General features: G+C 38.6%; 1 protein-coding gene across 4 annotated transcripts in view; it reads right to left on the bottom strand.

Annotated features, from left to right (window-relative positions):
• LOC122073905 (protein transport protein Sec24-like At4g32640) overlaps window positions 1–20,944 on the bottom strand; it is a 91,424-nt gene that overhangs the window by 20,620 nt on the left and 49,860 nt on the right. For all 4 annotated transcript variants that reach the window (XM_042638601.1, XM_042638600.1, XM_042638603.1 and 1 more), the window contains 3 exons: window positions 6,810–6,886; window positions 457–528; window positions 201–284 (listed from right to left, as the gene is read on the bottom strand). In XM_042638601.1, coding sequence (XP_042494535.1) covers window positions 201–284; window positions 457–528; window positions 6,810–6,886 — 233 coding nt within the window. The remainder of the gene's footprint in view (window positions 1–200; window positions 285–456; window positions 529–6,809; window positions 6,887–20,944) is intronic.

The raw sequence follows: 20,944 nt of genomic DNA, 5'->3' as shown, positions 1-20,944 counted from the left end.
AGGATGCAGGCTCACATCTCACATCAGCATAGTCACCATTGATGATACCACATGAAGAACACTCCCAAGAAAAAGACAAAGTATTTGTTCTCTAACTTCAGTTTGAGATATAGGAATAGTAGCTACATCAGTTTATTCAATACATTAAGGATACAATATGGGGAAAAAAAAAAGACAACAAAGAAGAAGAAGCTAAGTACCTGTCCTCCAGTATTTTTCGGGACAACGGAGATAGAAGCAATATCTACATAACTCTGGGTGGTAATGAAGACATCAACGCAAACCTGGACAATGTTGACCCATTAAACATTTTCTTTCATGCAAGAAAAATTATCCACCACTCAATTTATTGCAATAGCACAACTGGGCATAGTCAGGAGCCAATCATTATGCAAGACAAAATGTTACAAAAGTAACTCAGTAAAATGGAAAAAGTATAGACAAAAGAAATCTTACTTGATACTCGGCAAATTCTATAGCCATTGTCTTCAGAGTCTTGTCAGCTGGTTGGAGCAATTTATGGGCCTCCTAAAATTCAGTGAGGTGGCCAAAAATAAAAAATCAGGAAAATATTTTGTTTGCACACCAATTGGGGTTTATGCGTCAGGAAGAGAGTAACAATGATTTGAATAACAAAAGCAATAAATTGAATAACCAAATATGACTATACTTTTACAAATGAAGACGAACAAAATTTCACCAACCTTTAGAAGGTTTACATACCAAAGACACGTTATTTAGTTATGAAAACTTTCAAATCATTCATTCTATACAATTTCAGATTTATGTAGGCAATTCCCAACCTGACAGATTGTTGTCCACACCCAAACGTAGTTTTCGATCCCAAAAACTGCACATTTGGCATACGCACAGGAGCAGGTCTCATATTTGATTGATTGCACTAGGCACCAGGAAGTTAGAATCTTTATCTAGGATCAAAATGAACAGATTTCATTACTAAGGATTTGGAACCCTAGAACCAACAGAGACAGAGAGACTATGCCGAAGGATAGCCTTTATTAAATTACAGATACCAATTCCCCCAACATTAGTTTGTAAGACAAGCCTTCAAAATCCTTCTAAAATAGACTACCCAGTGAAGTGCATCGTGGGTAACCATATCCACAAGAACAATAGGTGCTGACTTGTCAACTATAAATTTTCATATAAAATCCAACTCACCAAGTTAAGCACTAGACGGGTAGTGCTAACTTGTCAATTGACTGGGTCAACTAAACAGCAACTAGTCTGCATTGCTTTTTAACATGAAGTAATTACTTCTATAATGCTTGCTAATTGCTATTGTGTATATCTAAGTTGCTTGTTTATATAATCCTTTTTTTGTTTCTTCCCCTTTCTCCAACATAGGTGGAGACAACATAAAAGGACATCTAGGGCTTAAACTATAAAAGGATCAGAAAAACTCCCTCTTAGAACAAACGATAGGGTTTTGGGCTCTGTTAAACTGCAAAGAGCAGCTTCTCATGAATGATATTTCAGTCAAGAAATTCTTGATCTTAAAATTGCTTTTTCAATGATCCCACACACATTGCACACATGCATAACCTACTCACAATTGTCAATGCTTCCAGGAGCCTTGGTTGCTTGGTTGCCTTGCGTTCAGGGCCCCTATAATTCCTCGGGTCACCTAGATGCCATGACAACGATGCAACCTATACATTCTTATGAAGAAAAGCTGCAACACGAGAGGATCAACGGTATAAACACTGTCCATTCAGGCATTCACTGATACATCAAAGGAGCTGGGATACACGTCAGTGGCTCAACTTTTAAAGGCAAGCTGAGTCAAAATCGATCAGAAATGATTTCAAGGGAACTAAAATACAAGGGACAAAGCCATCTTTGACACAAATTAAAGTGGTGGTTTGATGTTGAAGCATGTGTTTCGGTGAGATTCGAGAAACTATCCACCAAACCACACCATTAGCATAGGGTATTTTCCCAACACACGTACACAAGCATGGCAAGGTCCTGGTTTTTCATAGTTCAAAATCCTGGTTTACCACTCCAGATGGATGATCCATTGACCAGCTTAATGGGTTCTAACTATTGATCCACCCATTTGAAGACAGGGTGACTGCTTCAAGACAATGGACGTGGCTGAGCGCCCCCCCACCCAAAAAAAAAAAGAGTAAATGATCATTATTTCATAATTCTCCTTAGTAGAAAGAACATGCTAGTGAGAATGTGAAATTCACCCCTTTGTGAACTGACCGATTGAATATCAAGATTTCTTCACTACCTACAGTCCACAGAAGGAATCTGACATTGCCAGGGATTTGAATCCCCAAACATGGAAAAAATAATGAGAAAATGGCTTTAGGTACAGGCTGCCACCCTACTATCCTTTCTGTCAAGTCATACATTTAACATCAACTAATTTTTTATTTGACCAAGAAGAGATGATACATCCTAACCATCGAGATTTAAACAGCATCTTGCAAAAATGTCATTAAATCTCAGTCCTTGTCCACAAATCATCTTAGCCTTCTAGTGAGTGACTGAGGTGGGATACACATAATTGTATATTGTCTCTCCACAAGAAGCATCCTCCTAAAAAGAACTTTCTCAGCTTCACCTACAAGGATGGGTTCCTGTAGTCATGTAACTCGATCAGATAGGGACCAGTTATGAATATCTCCATATCTGGTATGTAAAGAAAGATTGCGTACAAAACATATCACCCATGACTGACTACCTAACAGGCTAAAACACAAGAAATTTAGGTGAGAACTTTTGGGTCTATTCTTCCCTTCTCCGTAAGGATTCTCTTTGGACTGCTCCTACCCTTCCAAATTCCTCCTGGGTATGGAGGAACATTCTCCTTCATAGACCCATTGCGATAAATGCCACCCACTACTCCATCGGGGATGGAGCATCGACGTCCCTATGGCTGGATAAATGCATCCCATTGGCATTCTCCTCCACCAGGCTGGTGCCAGAGCAGTCTACTCTTCTCGGCTCCCCAAGGAGTCCCGTGTCTCCTCTTCATCATTCAGGGAGATTGGTCCCCCACCCCCAATGGATATCCCCTCCCACCTACCTTTTTGGTCTGCCCTCCCCCCACCCTCCTCTCTCCTATCCTCACTTTGCAGAAAAAATCACTCAGTCACTATCACCTCCAGGTCTATTCTCCTCCTCGGCTTGGAACCTCATTCGCCCTCCTAGCCCTCCTTCTCCTTGGCACAAGGTCGTCTGGTTCAGATTCCACATACCTTGTGATAGCTTTACTATCTGGAGAGCTCTTTCTAACTGCCTCCCCACCTACAACTTCCTTCAGCATCAGCACATCCCGGTTCAGCCCTCCTACTGCCTCTGTTGTTATGGTCATGAAGACATCAACCATCTGTTCTTTGACTGCCTATCTCTTCCATTATATGGAACCGTATCCTTGCCAAGGATTAAAGTATTGGTATCGGTCGTCATATCGGTCGGCCAAAATTAAGATACGTATCGGAAGGTATCACATCGGAGATACGTTAAGATATGCTAAAGATACACACATAAATGGATAGGAAACATTTTTTTAAACACTTTTGCATAAAAAATTTGTTAAAAAAAACTATTGATAACTTGTATTATGTAGAAACACTAAATAAAAGGTACCGCACTAAGAATTCAAGGTTTATAGTTGTCCCATAAATGTAAAATCCTTATTCCCAACCTTGAATTCCACTTTACTTCGAGAGAAATATGGCTGGTAGTAACTTTGGAACAAAAACCCTTTAAAAAATCGTGTTTTTCTGAAAAATTACCCATCTTGGCCATTATATGACCTTAACGCACTATATCGGTAGATACCGATACTCATCGATACGCACCGATACTCATCGATACACACCGATACTCATCGATACGCACCGATACTTACCTATACGTACCGATCGATACATACTGATACTCACCGATACGTACCGATACATGCCGAAACATACATTTCACCTCAATTTTATATTTTTCATAAAGTCGTAGCGGTGCATATCGTATCATATCGATGTGTATCGGTGGTGTATTGATGCATATCGGTATGTATCGTAGGATATATATTGATATAAAAGGATTTTAAAAATTATATGTATCGTATCGGTGTGTATCGTATTGATTGGCTAAATTTAAGATACGTATCAGAGGGTATCGTATCGGTATCGGAGATACTTTAAACCATGATCCTTGCCAAGTTGTGGCCAGGCAAAAGATGCCCCTCCCACTCTAGAGAGAATGGATCTGGATCGAAATGTCCTTTGTTGGTAGCTCGATTTGTGACTCAGCTGGGAAGCTCGTTTGCGCCACCATCAACCATATTTGGATGGAGAGAAATCTTCGTAAATGGTCTTCCAACTCCAAATCTTTCGATAAGATTTGGAAGGCCATCTAGTTTGATGTCTCTTCCAAGCTTAGCCGAGCTCCGCATGGTTTAGTTTCAGATACCCCAAGGAACAGGTTTATTGTTGCTTCCTGGGGCCTTCCTTTATCTATCTTGTCCCCCCCGGGGGCCCTATAATGGGTTGTTCTCCTCCTGCCTAGTTGCCTTTTAGGCTTTGTATATCTCCACCCACCCCCCCCCCCAATTTTCCTTGCTATATATATTTATTTACCCACCCAAAAAAAAAACATATAAGACAACCACATCTATCTGAATCTAAATCGGTTTTGGGATAACACAATTGGATCTGAATCGAATTGAATAATATAGCATGTCAACATAAGCCTTAATCAGACTGCATAGTATCAGAATTGGATTAAAATTTGGTTCACTAAGAGCCCCACCAGTATTTTTACTGAGAAACAAGCATGATTCCCATCTATACACAAGTCCCAAAGGAAACTCTGGGTTTGTCTGGGGTCTAATTGAAAAGACATAAATGATCAGAAATAGGGTCAAAAATCCAAATCTGAGATGGCCCTTTTCGTTTTCATTTTTCCCATACCATAGATCCATAAAATTATTTTCATTTAGGAGATTTTAACAGCATTCGTACACTTTACAATAAGTTTGACCAAACATAACTTTGTTATTACAACTTAGATTCAAGTAATCTTAGGCTTGTTGGAAAGCTGGTTTTGTGCTCTACCTAATACAAAAAGTCTCATGTAAAAATGAAATCATTTGACTCAAGTAATCTTAGGCTTGTTGGAAAGCTGGTTTTGTGCTCTACCTAATACAAAAAGTCTCATGTAAAAATGAAATCATTTGACTAGTTAGATTCAAGTAATCTTAGGCTTGTTGGAAAGCTGGTTTTGTGCTCTACCTAATACAAAAAGTCTCATGTAAAAATGAAATCATTTGACTAGTCAAACTTACCAGGAACAAGAACATTTTTTTAAATGTTAATTTTTTATGACTTAATGTCATTTAATGCTGATTTTTGATGAGTTGATGGGCTTAATGTTGACTTTTGATGACTAGATGTGGCTTAAAAATGATTTTTTATGATAATATGCATATGTAGCATGCTAAATAAAGTAAAAAAATATGGGAATTAAAAAATTACAACTTGGGCACCTTGACAACTATGTAATCATAAATCCTAGGGGTTGGCTTGTCTCTAGGGTAAGTAGTAGCTCATTAAATTTGGGGCTGAAAGGATGCGAGATGAAGGAATTCGATGAAAGAGTACGGTGCTGCCAGAAGCGCTAAATGCAGGGCAGTATCAAGTAGGCGATAATGGGAAATAGCACAACAGAATAACAGCAAGAAATATAGAAGAAGAATAAGAGATGAGAGACGAATGGAAGGAAAATGGGAGTTGGAAGAATGTCACAGTAGGGAAGGATGAAAGAAGAAAATCTCAACCAGCATAGCAGCACACACCCCACAGCCGTGAAGGTAACTAACTCCGAACTCTAAAAACTGAAATTGGAATTGAAAACCACCAAGCCCGTCTCCTACAACTCCAGCAACAGGAATAAAATAATAAAAATAAAATTACAAAAAATAACACAATAGATATAAATAACCAACCCTTGTTGGTCCAAAAACCCCGGGTTGGGCCCTTTTTTTTTGTTGGTTTTGGATTTCCAAACCTGGTCGTATCGGCCCAACCACTCTAGAGCCATTGCATCATGGACCTTTTCCAGGTATCTAATAACATCCGAGCAAAAATCCAAGCTAAATCCATTGATACAGCAATACTGACGTTATTAAAGCAACTAATTCACTTCTCACCTCATTATCATTAAGAATGATAATAACAGTAACAATAATGACAACTGGCAACAACAATAACAGCAATAAAGTTCATACTGATATGTAGTTTATAACATATTAAAAATAACATGAACTCTATACATAAATATGATTTAGGTTTGACTTGTGACTATTTACACTTCTGTACAAGTCAAGCCAACTGATCATTTCTCCGTCACTTTTAACACTTTAAAGTATGGTTAGGCTTGGCACAACGGTTATGTTGGTTGCGGGTGTGAAACTTAGAAATAGCTTCTCCTGCGAAACAGGGGGTAAGACTGAATACACTTGCCCCTCCCAGGCCCTGCAGTAGCCAGAGCCTCATGCACTGGCACACTCATTTTTTAAGTGTGGTGTCGTAAATTTAAAATGTTCAGCATGGTAAGAATGCATCATATGCCAACCCAAAAATGTTCTAGAGAAATAAAGGGTAAATTTTGTTATAAATCGTATTACTGATCCTAACAAGCTCTCTCATATTATATGCACAGCATAATCTTTCAACTCATTGCATCTCTGTGGCAAGCGCCAGATGCCAAATGCCACACCACTATCCATTCAAAGAAGAGAGAGAACAGGATTGAAAATAAAAAATCAATACCTTCTCTCCAGCAGAGACATTAACTCTTCCTTCAGCTTCCCTAGCAGAAAGAGCTCCGACGCCAATAGACGGCAGCACTGTTAGAAATTCACCAGAAAGTTCACACACATCAATAAATTGAATTTAGTCTTTCAAAAGGGCATAAACAACTTAAAGGAACCAAGGAAGAAATTAAAAGAAGTAACTTTGAGAAAAAAGGCATGTAAACCAAAAAAAAAAGGGTGCTAAAAATTTCACTTAAATATCAAATTCAAGGAACGCAAAAGCAGGAAAGAATACACATAACTAGCTTCTTTCATCAACTACAGTAGCTTATACATTTACAATTAAGTAAGAAAAATAAACAATAGTGTACTGGGATCTAGGAGAAAAATACATGTCAAACATTAGAGAACTCAAAGAAGAAACTGGGCAACAGCAATGAGCCCATAAAATTCCACATTTTGCATGTAAATTTTCACTACTGTTAGAGAGCCCAATATCATTTATTGTTGGTCCTTTACAGCAGAAAGGTCCTAGTTATTAGGTAAGAACTTGCTCAACGACCACATCATCTTTGACGGATATAAAATATAACTAATAAAAGGAAAATTAGAGTCCCAAAGAAGCAACAAATACGGCCAAATCAAAGAGTGGATTCAGATTCTTTTTGGAAGGGGTTATATTAGCTGCTTTAAGATTAGTAGATCGAAGGAGTGAATGATGTCTAACTTTAGTCACCCAATGATGGATGACAATATGGTGAGAATTGAAGAAAGAGAGATACCGCAAGGTGGCAATTTTAGATATCTGGGGTCAACCATTAATAAAAAAGAAGGTGACAGAGGATGATGTTTCATAAAGAATTAAAGTGGGATGGATGAAGTGGAGAAGTGCGACCAAAATGAGTGATCAGATTTCGATTGAAGAACCCAAAAGAGCTAGGGGCAGGCCTAAAATGATCATAGAAGAAGTTGTGAGGAATGCCATGCATAGTCTAGGATCCATGCAGCCGACCCCATTTAACAAAGATTTTCCTAACTTGCTGGTGTTGTGCTCTTTCCTTTTACTCTCATTTCACTTTTGCTTGCGTTTATTTTACATTATTTTCTCCTCTTTATTTTACATGGACCCATGTAGCCGACCCCATTAAGTTGGGAAAATGCTAAGATTGTTGTCGTTTTGTTGTTGTATTAAAGTGTTTTAATTGAGGCTAAATTAGGTCTCTATGAATCTATCCCTGTTTCAAGTTGTTTTCTTCGTTAACTTATTGTAATGCCCCAAAGTTTGAAACCTTGGGATATATATTTCTTTAGCCTCATTAAATATTTGCCTTTTTTTACTTTAAATTAATAATTAAAGTGTTCGCTAGTGGTTGTGACTTGAGTGGGTGAGAGATGAGAGGTTCAAATCTTATAAAGAGGGGCGGGGTAGATTTAATATCCTCTATTATCCCCCTCCCTCTGATGTCTCCCTTTGCTAGTTGGGCTTAGCCCCCCTAATGCAGGAGTAGATTAAAAGTAACTAACTCCGCAATTTATAACCCCAAACAATAGAAATAGAAGCCATAGTTGTCACGGCGCCAAGGCAAACCAAGACAGTGGAGGGTTGTCTAAGCATTTAGGCGAGAAGTCGTCCGCCTTAAGGCGAACAAGTGTTATTTTTTATTTTTCCTATTTTCTAACATTATTTAGTAAGTTATATATACCTTGTATCATAAAAAATCAAGACTAAGCCACATCAAGCCATTAAAAATCAACATTTAGCCACATCAAATCATAAAAAATTAACATTAAGTCATATTAAGTTATAAAAAATCAACATTTAGAGAAATGCTCTTATTCTATAATAAGTTTAACTGGTCAAATGATTTTATTTTTACATGAGACTTTTTGTATTAGTTATAACATAAAACCAGCTTTCTAACAAGTCTAAGATTACTTAAATCTGAATTGCAATGACAAAGTTATGCTTCAGTCAAACTTATTTTTAAGTGCGCGAATACTGTTAAAATCGCCTAAATGAAAATAATTTTATGAATATCAAAACAAAATATTATTTTACCAGACTTCTGATTTTTAGCAATGTTTTAACATGATAGAATTTATAAAAATTTTATAATGAAGAAAAATCCCAGCATTTAAAAGTTGAAAATCGTCCCTAAAACCAAAATCTAGTTTTTGCTCTTGGACTGGGGGGTTGAATTTTTATCCTTTTGGAATTTGATTTTTAAACTATTTTTATTGGATTCAAATAGGGGGTATTTGCTTATTTATGAATAATATCTTAAGTAATTACTTGAATGATATTTGGCATAAATAAGTGTCGAAACACAAGGCGACATGTAGTGCAACAAGGCAACTGTCGCCTAGGCCCTAGACAAACCGCCTGGACGCCTAGTCGTCGCCTAGGCGACGCCTTGACAACTATGATAGGAGCAAGAAACAAAGAAATAATACCATCAAATAAACCCCCAAGGATACAATACCCATATAGGAGTAAAACCAGCCCAAAACCCAACCCGATAGGAGAGAGAAAGACCTATAGAGCTAGAGAGAGAAATGTGCGGCCAGGTCTGTGGGAGTCTGATTGAGCTGCACTTTTTGGTGTAGATAACCCCTAGGGAGGGTACAAAAACCCCCAAATATGAAGGGCTTCTGATGGCTAGTTATGGAGTTATGCGCTTTATTGATTTTCAGACCTAGGAGAGAGAATGTGAAGAATTATGCAGGAACAACAATTGTCTTCTTCAGATAACCTTCAAGAGAGGATCGATTGATCTTCTTAGAGTATAGAACTAGTCCTCCACAGAATCTGCAGATCAAATCTCAAACTTGGGCAACAATGAGGGTCGATTGGCTTCAAGAACAAGAACTCTTTGGCTGGCTGATTCTGATTGCGTATGCTTTAACAGGTCTGAACTTCTAATAACAATAAACAAAAAATAAAAATAGAAAAAGAAGAATCAATGGAGGCTTGAGAAGGGTGAAAGAGAATAAAAGAATAGGTATCTCACCCCTCAGGTTTTGGGTATCACACCCCTCAAAGGTTTAGGTATCTCACCTCTCAATAACAGTTTTTTTATCTAACAAGTAATCACTCAATAATTCATTCATTCAAATATGAAATTATAAGTACATAGGTTCCTCTATTTATAGAGGGCAGAATAGCAATCAAACTACTACTAGGAGCTAGTTTCCCAATAGGACTAGACACTCCTACAACTAGGAGTTCAAAATACGACTAGAACTTGACTTTATGACTCCAACATGGAGTAGGACTAACTAACTAATAGTCCATATAGGACTTTACAACTGACCAATGGCTTAATGGGCCTTCATTGAATTAAATAAAACTAAACTAATGAATTAAATCTCGTTTTTCTACCTTATACCCATATTTTAGGCCCATTCAAGTAACCCATTCAAAGAAAACCCCTGGGATCAAAGGCCCAACACATACCTAGCACAACCCAAGGCTTATTTGCAATAAAATAAGCCTAAGTGACTTATCTACATCACCCCCTCTCCTCTGAGAGTTCGTTCCTTTTTGCCCCCTCTTTCCCCCTTGTATATTCTTCTCCTTGGTAATGAATTATGTATTAAAAAAAAAAAAAAATCAATGGGGCTTATATTAATATAAATAAGCTTTGGAATGGGTTATATATGTGTTGTGCCTTTACCTCTAAGGGTTTTCTTTGTAATGGGCCACTTTTATGGGCTTATAATATGGGTATAGGCTACGCATATGAGATTAATCAAATAAGAGTCTTTACTTCTTTATTTTACTTACTATTCAGTGTTTTCGTTGGCCTAGATTAGGAATCTATAAGTTCAGTCCTGTTTTGAGCTTATTTCCTTTGTTACTGCAGTTTCCTAGTAAATTTAGAAGTCCTATTGGTCAAGGATTTGGTTAGGCCTTCTATTTTTATCTCTAAGTCTATTTTTTAGCCTTCTATATAAGTTTGTAAGAGGGTCAAGCATTGTAAACGAATTTTATTAGGGATAATTACCGTTGTTGCTGCTCCACTTCATATGTGAAGACTTCCTTGTGTTTGACCAAGGCAACAAAATTGATTTTGATCCGATCGATTAATCTTCTTACAAGATACTGGGTTCTCTTATTATTATTCTCTCAAGTACTACTACTGGTTCTTTTCTCTATTCAATTTCTGATTTCTGTCATCAACATAGTTTTTAAGGCGCTGCTAAGGCGACGCCTTACTGGGGCCTTGGCGCTGATGCAGTCTAGAGATGGTAAGGCAGTGCTCCACCTTACGTGAAGTGGCGCCTTATGGTTTTTTTTTTTTTTTTTTTTTTTTTTTTTTTTTTTTTTAAACACATTTTAAAATTACTTGATGAAGATTCCAAATATAAATTTTTTATTGGTAAGTGTATGATTTTATTAACACTTGAGATGTATGGGATCAACTTTACTCCTCCAAAAATAACCAAAACAAACAAAACAAAAACACGATTCACAAACAGGGTTTGGATTTTGTCAAGGGTTTTAAGAAAGAGCTTTGAGAAGGAATCAAGAAACAAGGAAGAACCACTTATCTAGGCGACCATTTTGCTCCGGTAGCAGTGAGCTTCATTCTTCATTGGTAGGAGTAGAAATATAGTGGATGATCTTAGGGCTTAGGCACTCATTTTGGCATCATAGAGATAAGTATAATAAATACTTGTATTTTTTATGTCTTCTTTTTTTTATTTTTATAATTTTGCTTCATAATTATATATTTATATTATATGTTAATATGTTATGATGATTGATGAAGATGAACTTAGTTTATTCACTTTATTGATTTGTTTTCTTGATGAATATCTTACACTGGTATCAATATGAACCTTTAATATTTATTTAACATATGAGTAATAGGATTCAACTAGGATTTGAGCCAAATAGATTGGTTTTATAAAAAAAAAATACACAGGAACGCTTTAGTCAATAAGGCGACGCTTTATGCCCGCCTTATCGCTAAGGCGCTCCGAAAGACCCTCAAACGCCTCTGCCGCCTTACCGCCTTAAAAACTATGGTCATCAAGTAAATATAGTTTAAGTTCTTCATTTAAGATTCCATTTTCGAGAAGGTTGGATATTGGGTGTTTCTCTAGATTAAGCAATTCAGCCCTCCGATCGATCTGAAATTTTGAACTCTTGTTCATCACCCCCAGAATAGAGCTTGATTCAAATTTGAGACAATTCCGACGGTCGGATCGCGAGGTATTTTATTATTTCCAATTTTGCCACTGCCTATTAAAAATTCCATGAAATCTGTAAAATTTTGAGATCTGAATCTGTATTTATTTAGTTACTTTTAATCTATCCCCCAGATAATGATCATCTTTTGAGGGTTAGAAGAGCTACCTATGGAGAATTTACAATCTGAATTTGGGGAGCATCTAATTAACGAATTGAAAGTAATGTAAGATTTTTTTAATATCTAAGCTAAAATTTTTCTAATCTTTTCAATCACTCAACCAACCATTCTCATCCTCTGAAGGATGACAATATGTGTTAATTGGGATTGGTTACTGTTAGACCTCTGTCTAAGAGGGTTGACTTTTTTGTTGAATTTTGACTTTTGTTCACTTTTGGGAGGGAAGTGGGGTATTGAGTGAGTTTTTTAATTGGGAAATTAATGGGGGATGTACGAATTGCAGGTTGTGACTGATTTCAACACTCAAAACTTGAATAGCTTTCAATAGGAGACATTTAGGCAGAGGTAAGTGGGATTATAGTGGGATTACACCACAGGTGTGTGGTATAGTTGTATAAAGTGATGCCTGATTTGTTTGTACTATTGAGATATGTTGGTGTATGCTTACTTGATTTGTTTTCTTTATATATGACAAGTGATGATGGAAGTGATTGCAATTTGCTGAAAATGAATATTACTATGTAATGTATATTATGAATGAAAAATGTGGTTTTGTGAAAAGGTGATCATGTGTAAAGGTGATTTTGTATAAAGGTGAAAAAAGAAGTTGTTTGAGGATAAATAGACTATAATTGCCACGTGGGAGGAAGTGATCCACGGAGCAGAAATTGGAGATATGGATACCCATTGTATACAAGTGAGTGTCAGTGGTTACGAGGTGACGAGAATGTGACTTATAGGTGATTGATCTACTTCTCTCTCGGAGTATGAGAGGTGGCAGGCGGTTTCCCTCAATGCTGGCTAAAGCGTTAAAGTGTGAATTCAAATAAAAGTATTCTATTAAAGATGTTATTTTGAGAAAACTAAAAGTGTTCATTAAAACCTCTGTGATTTTGATTGTTGTTGCTGTTCTGTATTTTTACTACATTCTTTCTAACTGAGCTGTCAAGCTCACCCCATTATTTAACAACAAAAATGATTGAGATGGATGCATGCTTGGAGTGGAATTCAAGGGCGACTTGAGGAATTCTTTATTAGTTGGTATTTAAGTTTTCTTAGATGAATGTAGTAGAGATAAATTTGAGAAGTAAACTTTGATAATTTGTTTTGGAGTTAACTAGGAGTCTAGGATATACCTTAGATTGCCACTAATAGGAGTTATTTGAGATTTATGACAATGGTTAATTCTTTTTGCCGAGACTTGAATTTGATAAGTTTTATTATACGTGATTTTTTTAAAGTTATCAATCGTTTTATAAGCGCCGATGAAGGCTGTACCTTTACCTGTATCTGGGTTTGGGTCGTGACATTTATAGTATCCCAATAAATTAAGATCACCTCCAAGGTAAACTATTGGCTGGAAGAGTTTTAGGCTTAGTTTGAGTTTGTTTTTAAGTATTTTATATAAGTTTTAAGGAGCCACAACCCTACACATGAATTTGATGAATGAAATATTGGCGTTTTGAGGTCAACCTTTAGGATTGAGTGGGATTCCAGATTCATATCCTTCTTTTTTAATTCTTCTACTCAATTTGCAGGTCAGATCATTCCCCTCTAACCTATGCATATTAGTCCTATTATCTTCAGCGAGATTCAATGGGAGATAAACTTGCAGCAGTATCTTAGGAAAGGAATACGAGCCAGATTAGAAGAATATTAACTCTCACGCAGAAAAATTTTGATGTGCATAAAATTCTGGTCGATTGCTCTAATCAGTTAATATAACAGGTCTGCAAAAGATGATCTAAATCCTTTAAAGATAAGGACATTTCCTTATTGAAGTAGGAAACTGAATTTTCATGGAAAACAATCAAACCAATAACAGGAAATTTCAGAATTCAAACAGCGGTCTATAAATGATCTGATTTAATGAATTAACACAATGAAGTCTTCACAAAATTCTGGAATAAGATAAGAATATCGATTTAGAAAACAGTGATTTGAAGAAACCAACTTGAAGTAGGAACATTCAAATCGATGGAGGAAACTGAATGAAAATGAACAAAATTAACGAAGAACGTTCAGCAATGGAATTAGAATGGTATTCTGAGGGAAAAAAAAAATTTGACAACTCAGTTCTAAATATAAAGTTTTGAAGTAAACAAACTTGTAGTAGGCGAACTAATTTCTTTCATTTTGGTCCCTCAGCCTCAGCCCTTCCCCTTCCATGGCCTAAACCTCCATGTCCTCCCCCCCCCCCCCCCCAAGGCGGCGGAACTCCATCCCCCTTGATACTCCTCTCAGTCCTCACCCCTCTTCCCTTCCGGTTGCCGCTGCCTTTTCCCCCACCTCTATGTTGCCCTCTGACCAGCCTCCTTCCGCTGCTAACTCTCCCTCCCCTCCTCTCTCTCTCCCCCCTGCTCCTCCCTCCGCCCAGAATGCTACCTGGGCCTCCATTGCTCAACGTTCTCTCCTCCCTCCCGAGTCAGCCTTCCGCTGGTTTTTGTTCCTTCCACTGTTATCGATGACAAAAATGTCGGATTTTATCCCTTAGGTCAACTCGAACCAGACATCTCCAAATGGAAGCTATGTATCGTTGGCCATTTCATGGGGAGCAGACCCCCATTCAGTGTAGTTCAAGCCTCCCTTTCGAAGCAATGGTGGCTTCATGGCCAATAGCAACTTTCATGATCGACAATGGAATCTTTATTTTCAACTTCTCCCTCAAAGCTGATGATCTGAGCACTCGAAGAAGGTCCCTGGCATGTGGGTAACAAGGCGATCTTCCTTAGAAAATGGGACCCCTTTACTAACCTCAACAAAGTCGACTTCAAGACTGCTCCAATCAGGATCACCCTCCCCAACTTACCTCTGCATTACTAGGGTGATAAGGGGCTTAGTATCGTTGGGTCCGTCATCGGAAAACCCCTATTCTCTGATCACCAAACGAAGCTTTATGGACAGACTCAAGTTCGCTCGAATTTGTGTTGATATCCCCGCCGACGAGCCTCCTCCGTCCACAATCACATTGTTGAAGAGATTGGCTTTTCATTTGTCCAGCCGGTTCATTACGATTGGCTGCCGCCCCATTGTACCTGTGGAGGTGACTCATACAGAACCCACCGTCGATGCTGCCTCCGGCCGTCATAAAAAAGTAATAGGATCTGCCGAAGACATAGGCACAGCCGTATGTCTCTCCCTGACGCTGAGAAGCCTTCGCTCCTGTTAGGTTGCCGTTGCTCGACCCAGTGGTCCTTCCTCCTCAACCACTGGTCCGAACAGATTTTCGGCTCTCTACTCGTTGGAGGGCTCTTCTTCTGACATTGAAGACATCCCTGACAAAGATACTGCTTCCACCTCAACCCTTGGTTCTGGATCTGGTTCTACTAACTCTGAGTGTGACCCGTCCCCCCAGTTTGTCATGGATTCCTCGATCGTTGGTCCTCCTAGGGATAGATGCCCTGTTCCAACCGTTCAGTCCACCTCTGCAAATCTTCTCCACTCTGCTCCTGGTTATTCTTCCACCGATACTCAACCTCCCTTTTCTTCTTTTCCTCATACCCGTGTGTCAGCCCCTTGTTGCAAACAAATTTCCCACCATCACCCTTGTAGGGCCATCCTTCCAATACTCCTTGGGGTAGTTAGCCTCATCCTCTGGCACTCTCCTTTCTGGGCCGCACGCCCAAGCCCATCTTGACTGCCCCTACCCTTTTGCTTCTGAAAAAATGTGAAGTACTCCTAGATAACAATGCCAACCTGATACTGGCTGTCATTCATCACTATGATAAATGAGATCCGAGAGTTTTCAAAGAGATAAACATTTTTACAACTGAAAACTCTTTCTAGTCTCTATCACAAGTCCTTTGAAGATAATGGAAATTAAATGCAACTCAAGACCGCTGACCAATTGGAGAGAGAAGGAGAGAGAGACTATACAGATATCATAATCACACACTGTTACAAAATGTAACAAGCAGTGAATGGGCAACTCCACCTAAGCAAGTTTTAAATCATAAATGAGTCAACAACAACACAACTCAGCTATATCCCAACTAAATGAGGTCGGCTCAATGAATGTCATTAATTCTTCTTATGATTGCTCCATTTCTGTTATGAGAACAATATCCAAATACACTTGGTTCAGTTTCCCACTCAAACTTCCAATTTTTTTTTTCTTTTCTCAAGGTTTAAAGATCAAGTTCCAACCTTCTTAAGGCTGCTCGTGATTGGTGGAGGACCTATGAGCATGAACTGGAAGATCGTGGTAGAGAACCTACTAGTTGGGAGGAGATGAAGCTTGAGCTATTTGACAAATACTTGCCACGCAACTTCAGAGGTCGCATACAAGACCAGCTGAATTCTCTTTGTCAAGGGACTATATTTGTTGCACAATACATGAACAGGTTTGATGCACTTTACTCTCGTACAGGCATAAAGGAGAATGAAAGCCAACTATTATCTCGGTTTCGACTGGGATTGCGAGCTAAAATCAACAGGGTAATTGGAGTTGTTGATGTATACTCAGTGAGGGATTGCTTTGACAAGGCCTTACGAGCAGAGGAGCTTATAGCACAGCCAGTTAGAAGGTTTGGTTTTCAGGCTGGCGAGGTCAAGAAAAAATTTTCAGCCACTAAACCTAGTAGCTCAACACCCCCAAAGTCCACTTTTCCTCCACGGGCTGATCATAAAATAAAAGCACGCATGACAGGTAGTAATAAGGCACAGCGCTTCCATTGCCAAGAGGTAGGACACTTTGCTAAGTCTTGCCCCCATAAGCAAAGGGTTAATGCAGTAGCTAAGGTTGAAGACTCCACTGAGGAAGACGAGTCAACTCTTTACCCTTACCCTTTAGATGATGATGATGATGGTGGATGTGACATGGAAGACCCTAATGAGGATGGCACTCATGGAATACATATTGTTACTCGCATTTTGGTGGCTGAAACCAAAAGAGAGGATTGGCGACATAACTGCATATTCTATAGCCGTATGAAGTCAGGTGAGCATATTTGTCAGATTATCATTAATAGTGGCAATTGTGTCAACGTTGTCTTTGAAGCCTTTGTGAAGAAAGCAACCTTGAAATCTGACCCTCACCCTCAGCCTTATAAGGTATCCTTGTTGAATGGTACTACCTTGGAGGTGAATAAGAGATGCTCAGTTCCTCTGAAACTTTACCGGCATGAAGAGAAAGCTTGGTGTGATGTGATCCTAATGAAACTCACAGATGTATTGTTTGGCCGTCCCTGGATGTATGACAATGATGCCATGGTTGGTGGGAAGAAAAATCTGTGTACCTTCATATGGAAGGGTGTTCCTACAACTTTCTATCCGGTAAATGTGCTAGATGAAATACGGAGACGGAGATTCCTAAGGTCAAATCAGAAGAACAATGACATTGAGAGGAAGGTAGTAGGCTAGTAGCTATGCCCACAAAGGAGCTGCTAGCTATTCCCCGCAAGCAGTTTTTACACATAAGTCATGAGACTAGAATGGTTATGGCTCTTGTTACTCGGGGAGTCACTCCCCAACCTGAGGTAACACATAGTGCACCTATCAGAGAGCTCCTATCTGATTTTTCTGACTTAGTTCCTAATGATCTCCCGGATGAGCTACCTCCCATCCCAAACATATAGCATGCTATTGATTTGGTACCTGGTTCGGTTGTATCCAACCTTCTCGCTTACAGACTTCGCCCTACTAAGTATGCCAAGCTGAAACAAGAAGTGAATGGGTTATTACAAAAGGGCTTCATTGAGGAGAGCTTAAGTCCTTGTGCAGTACCAGCTTTACTCACGCCGAAGAAGGACGGTTCTTGGCGTATGTGTGTGGATAGCCGTGTTATCAACAAGATAACAGTCAAGTATAGGTTCCCTATACCATGACCAGATGATATGTTGGATATGCTGTCCGGGGGCAAAGGTCTTTTCCAAATTAGATTTGAGGAGTGGCTCTCATCAGATTCGCATCGGTTCTGAAGATGAGTGGAAGACCGCCTTTAAGACCAAGGATGGCTTATATGAGTGGAAAGTCATGCCTTTCGGTCTGATGAATGCACCTAGCACCTTCATGAGAGTTATGACACAGGTACTTCGTCCTTTCATTGGTCGTTTTTTGGTTTTTTACTTTGATGATATTTTGATATACAGTAAGAACCAAGAAGAGCATATGGATCACTTGAGGCAAGTCTTGAGAGTACTTCGTGCAAATAAGTTATACATTAATCTCAAAAAGTGTTCTTTCATGCTGCCCAAGGTTGTATTCCTTGGATTTATAGTGTCATCAAAAGGGGTTGAAGCTGATTCGGAGAAGATTAAGAGCATCACTGATTAGCCTATACCCAAGACACTAACAGAAGTCCGTAGCTTCTATGGTTTGGCTTCCTTCTACAGGAGGTTTATTCGGAATTTCAGTGCAGTTATGCCACCTATCACTGAATGTATGAAGGCAAGTAAGAAGAAGTTTGAATGGACAGCAGCAGCGACCAAAGCCTTCGCTCTTGTGAAGAGGAAGATGACAGAGGCACCCATTCTACGCTTACCAGATTTTGTCAGAGTATTTAAGGTAGCTATAGATGCATCACATGTTGGGCTAGGAGGAGTGTTAATGCAAGGAGGACACCCCATCGCTTTCTATAACAAGAAACTAAATGAGGCCAAGAAGCGCTATTCGACATATGATCTAGAGTTATATGTAGTCGTCCAAGTGCTACGCCATTGGAGACACTATCTTATTGGTAAGGAGTTCATTTTATATACTGATCATGAGGCATTGAAGCACTTTCACTCACAGAAGTCGATTAGCCACAGGCATGCCAAATGGATAGCTTACTTGCAGGAGTTTATATTTTGCTACGAAGTACAAGGCGGGAAAAGAGAACACAGTGGCTGATGCACTTAGCCGAAAAGTGCTCACACTTGACACATTTTCAGCATATGTTATTAGCATTGATCAGATACTGGATGAGTACACCATAGTTGTCACGGCGCCAAGGCGAACCAAGGCGGTAGAGGGTTGTCTAAGCGCTTAGGCGAGAAGGCGCCCGCCTTAGGGCGAACTAGGCGAACAAGTGTTATTTTTTATTTTTCCTATTTTCTAACATTATTTAGTAAGTTATATATACCTTGTATCATAAAAAATCAAGATTAAGCCACATCAAGTCATTAAAAATCAACATTTAGCCACATCAAACCATAAAAAATTAACATTAAGTCATATTAAGTTATAAAAAATCAACATTTAGAGAAATGCTCTTATTCTATAATAAGTTTGACTGGTCAAATGATTTTATTTTTACATGAGACTTTTTGTATTAGTTATAATATAAAACCAGCTTTCAAACAAGTCTAAGATTACTTAAATCTGAGTTGCAATGACAAAGTAATGCTTCAATCAAACTTATTTTTAAGTGCGCGAATACTGTTAAAATCACCTGAATGAAAATAATTTTATGAATATCAAAACAAAATATTTTTTTACCGGACTTTTGGTTTTTAGCAATGTTTTAACATGATAGAATTTATAAAATTTTCATAATTGAGAAAACCCTAGCATTTAAAAGTTGAAAATCGTCCATATAACCAAAATCCAGTTTTTGTTCTTGGACTGGGGGGTTGACTTTTTATCCTTTTGGAATTTGATTTTTAAACTATTTTTATTGGATTCAAATAGGGGGTATTTGCTTATTTATGAATAATATCTTAAGTAAATGAAATAAAAAATATTAAAAACATTTACTTGAATGATATTTGGCATAAATAAGTGCCGAAACAGAAGGCGACATGCAGTGCAACAAGGCGGCTGTCGCCTAGGCCCCAGGCAAACCGCCTGGACGCCAAGGCGTCGCCTAGGCGACGCCAAGGCGACGCCTTGACAACTATGGAGTACACATTTGATCCTGATTTCAGCACTGTCTTGGCAGAGTTGCAACAGGGTGGACAACACCTAAAGTACTCTATTCATGATGGGTACTTATTTTTTGGCACATGGCTTTGTATTCCAAACTCTTCCCTATGTCATCACATCATACGGGAGTTACATAGAGGAGGATTAGGATATTTTGGGAAGGATAAGACTCTTGCACAAGTGATGGATCGATATTATTGGTCATACATTACCAAGGATGTCGATCATGTGATCAAGAGATGCTGTGTATATCAGTTGGCAAAAGGGAAAAAATAAAACACAGGTTTATACTCTCCACTACCTGTTCTTCATGCACCGTGGCTTGATATTAGCATGGATTTTGTTTTTGGACGACCCCCTACTAGAGAACGATATGATTCCATTATGGTGGTTGTGGATTGTTTCTTTAAGATGACTCATTTCATACCTTGTCGAAAGACTTTTGATGCTTATCAGGTTGTAAAGCTCTTCTTCAAGGAGGTAGTGTGACTACATGGGCTGCCAACTAGTATTGTGTCTGACCGTGATGTTAAGTTCATAAGTTATTTTTGGAAGACATTGTGGTTGAAGACAAATACAAAGTTGAACTTTTCAACTGCATTTCATCTACAGACGGATGGACAGACAGAAGTGGTGAGCCGTAGCTTGGGAAACTTGTTGAGGTGTTTGGTTCAAGATTATGAGAAGACATGGCCTTCCATTCTTGATATTGCAGAATTTGCCTACAACAGCTCAGTGAATAGAACAACGGGTCGTACTCCTTTTGAGATCTTACTTGGAGTTCAGCCTAAGCGACCTATTGATCTAATTTCACTTCCACCCCAAGCTCGAGTTAGTATTGATGCTGATAAGTTCTTATGTCATATTACTAAGGTGCATGCCAACGTCCGACGACGTATTGCCTTGAACAATAAGGTGTATAAGGCTT

This window comes from Macadamia integrifolia, chromosome 3, assembly GCF_013358625.1.
Source record: "Macadamia integrifolia cultivar HAES 741 chromosome 3, SCU_Mint_v3, whole genome shotgun sequence".
Classification (NCBI taxonomy): Eukaryota; Viridiplantae; Streptophyta; class Magnoliopsida; order Proteales; family Proteaceae; genus Macadamia; species Macadamia integrifolia.
The sequence above is the reverse complement of the archived record's forward strand: the minus strand, read 5'-3'. Positions and strand labels throughout refer to the sequence as shown.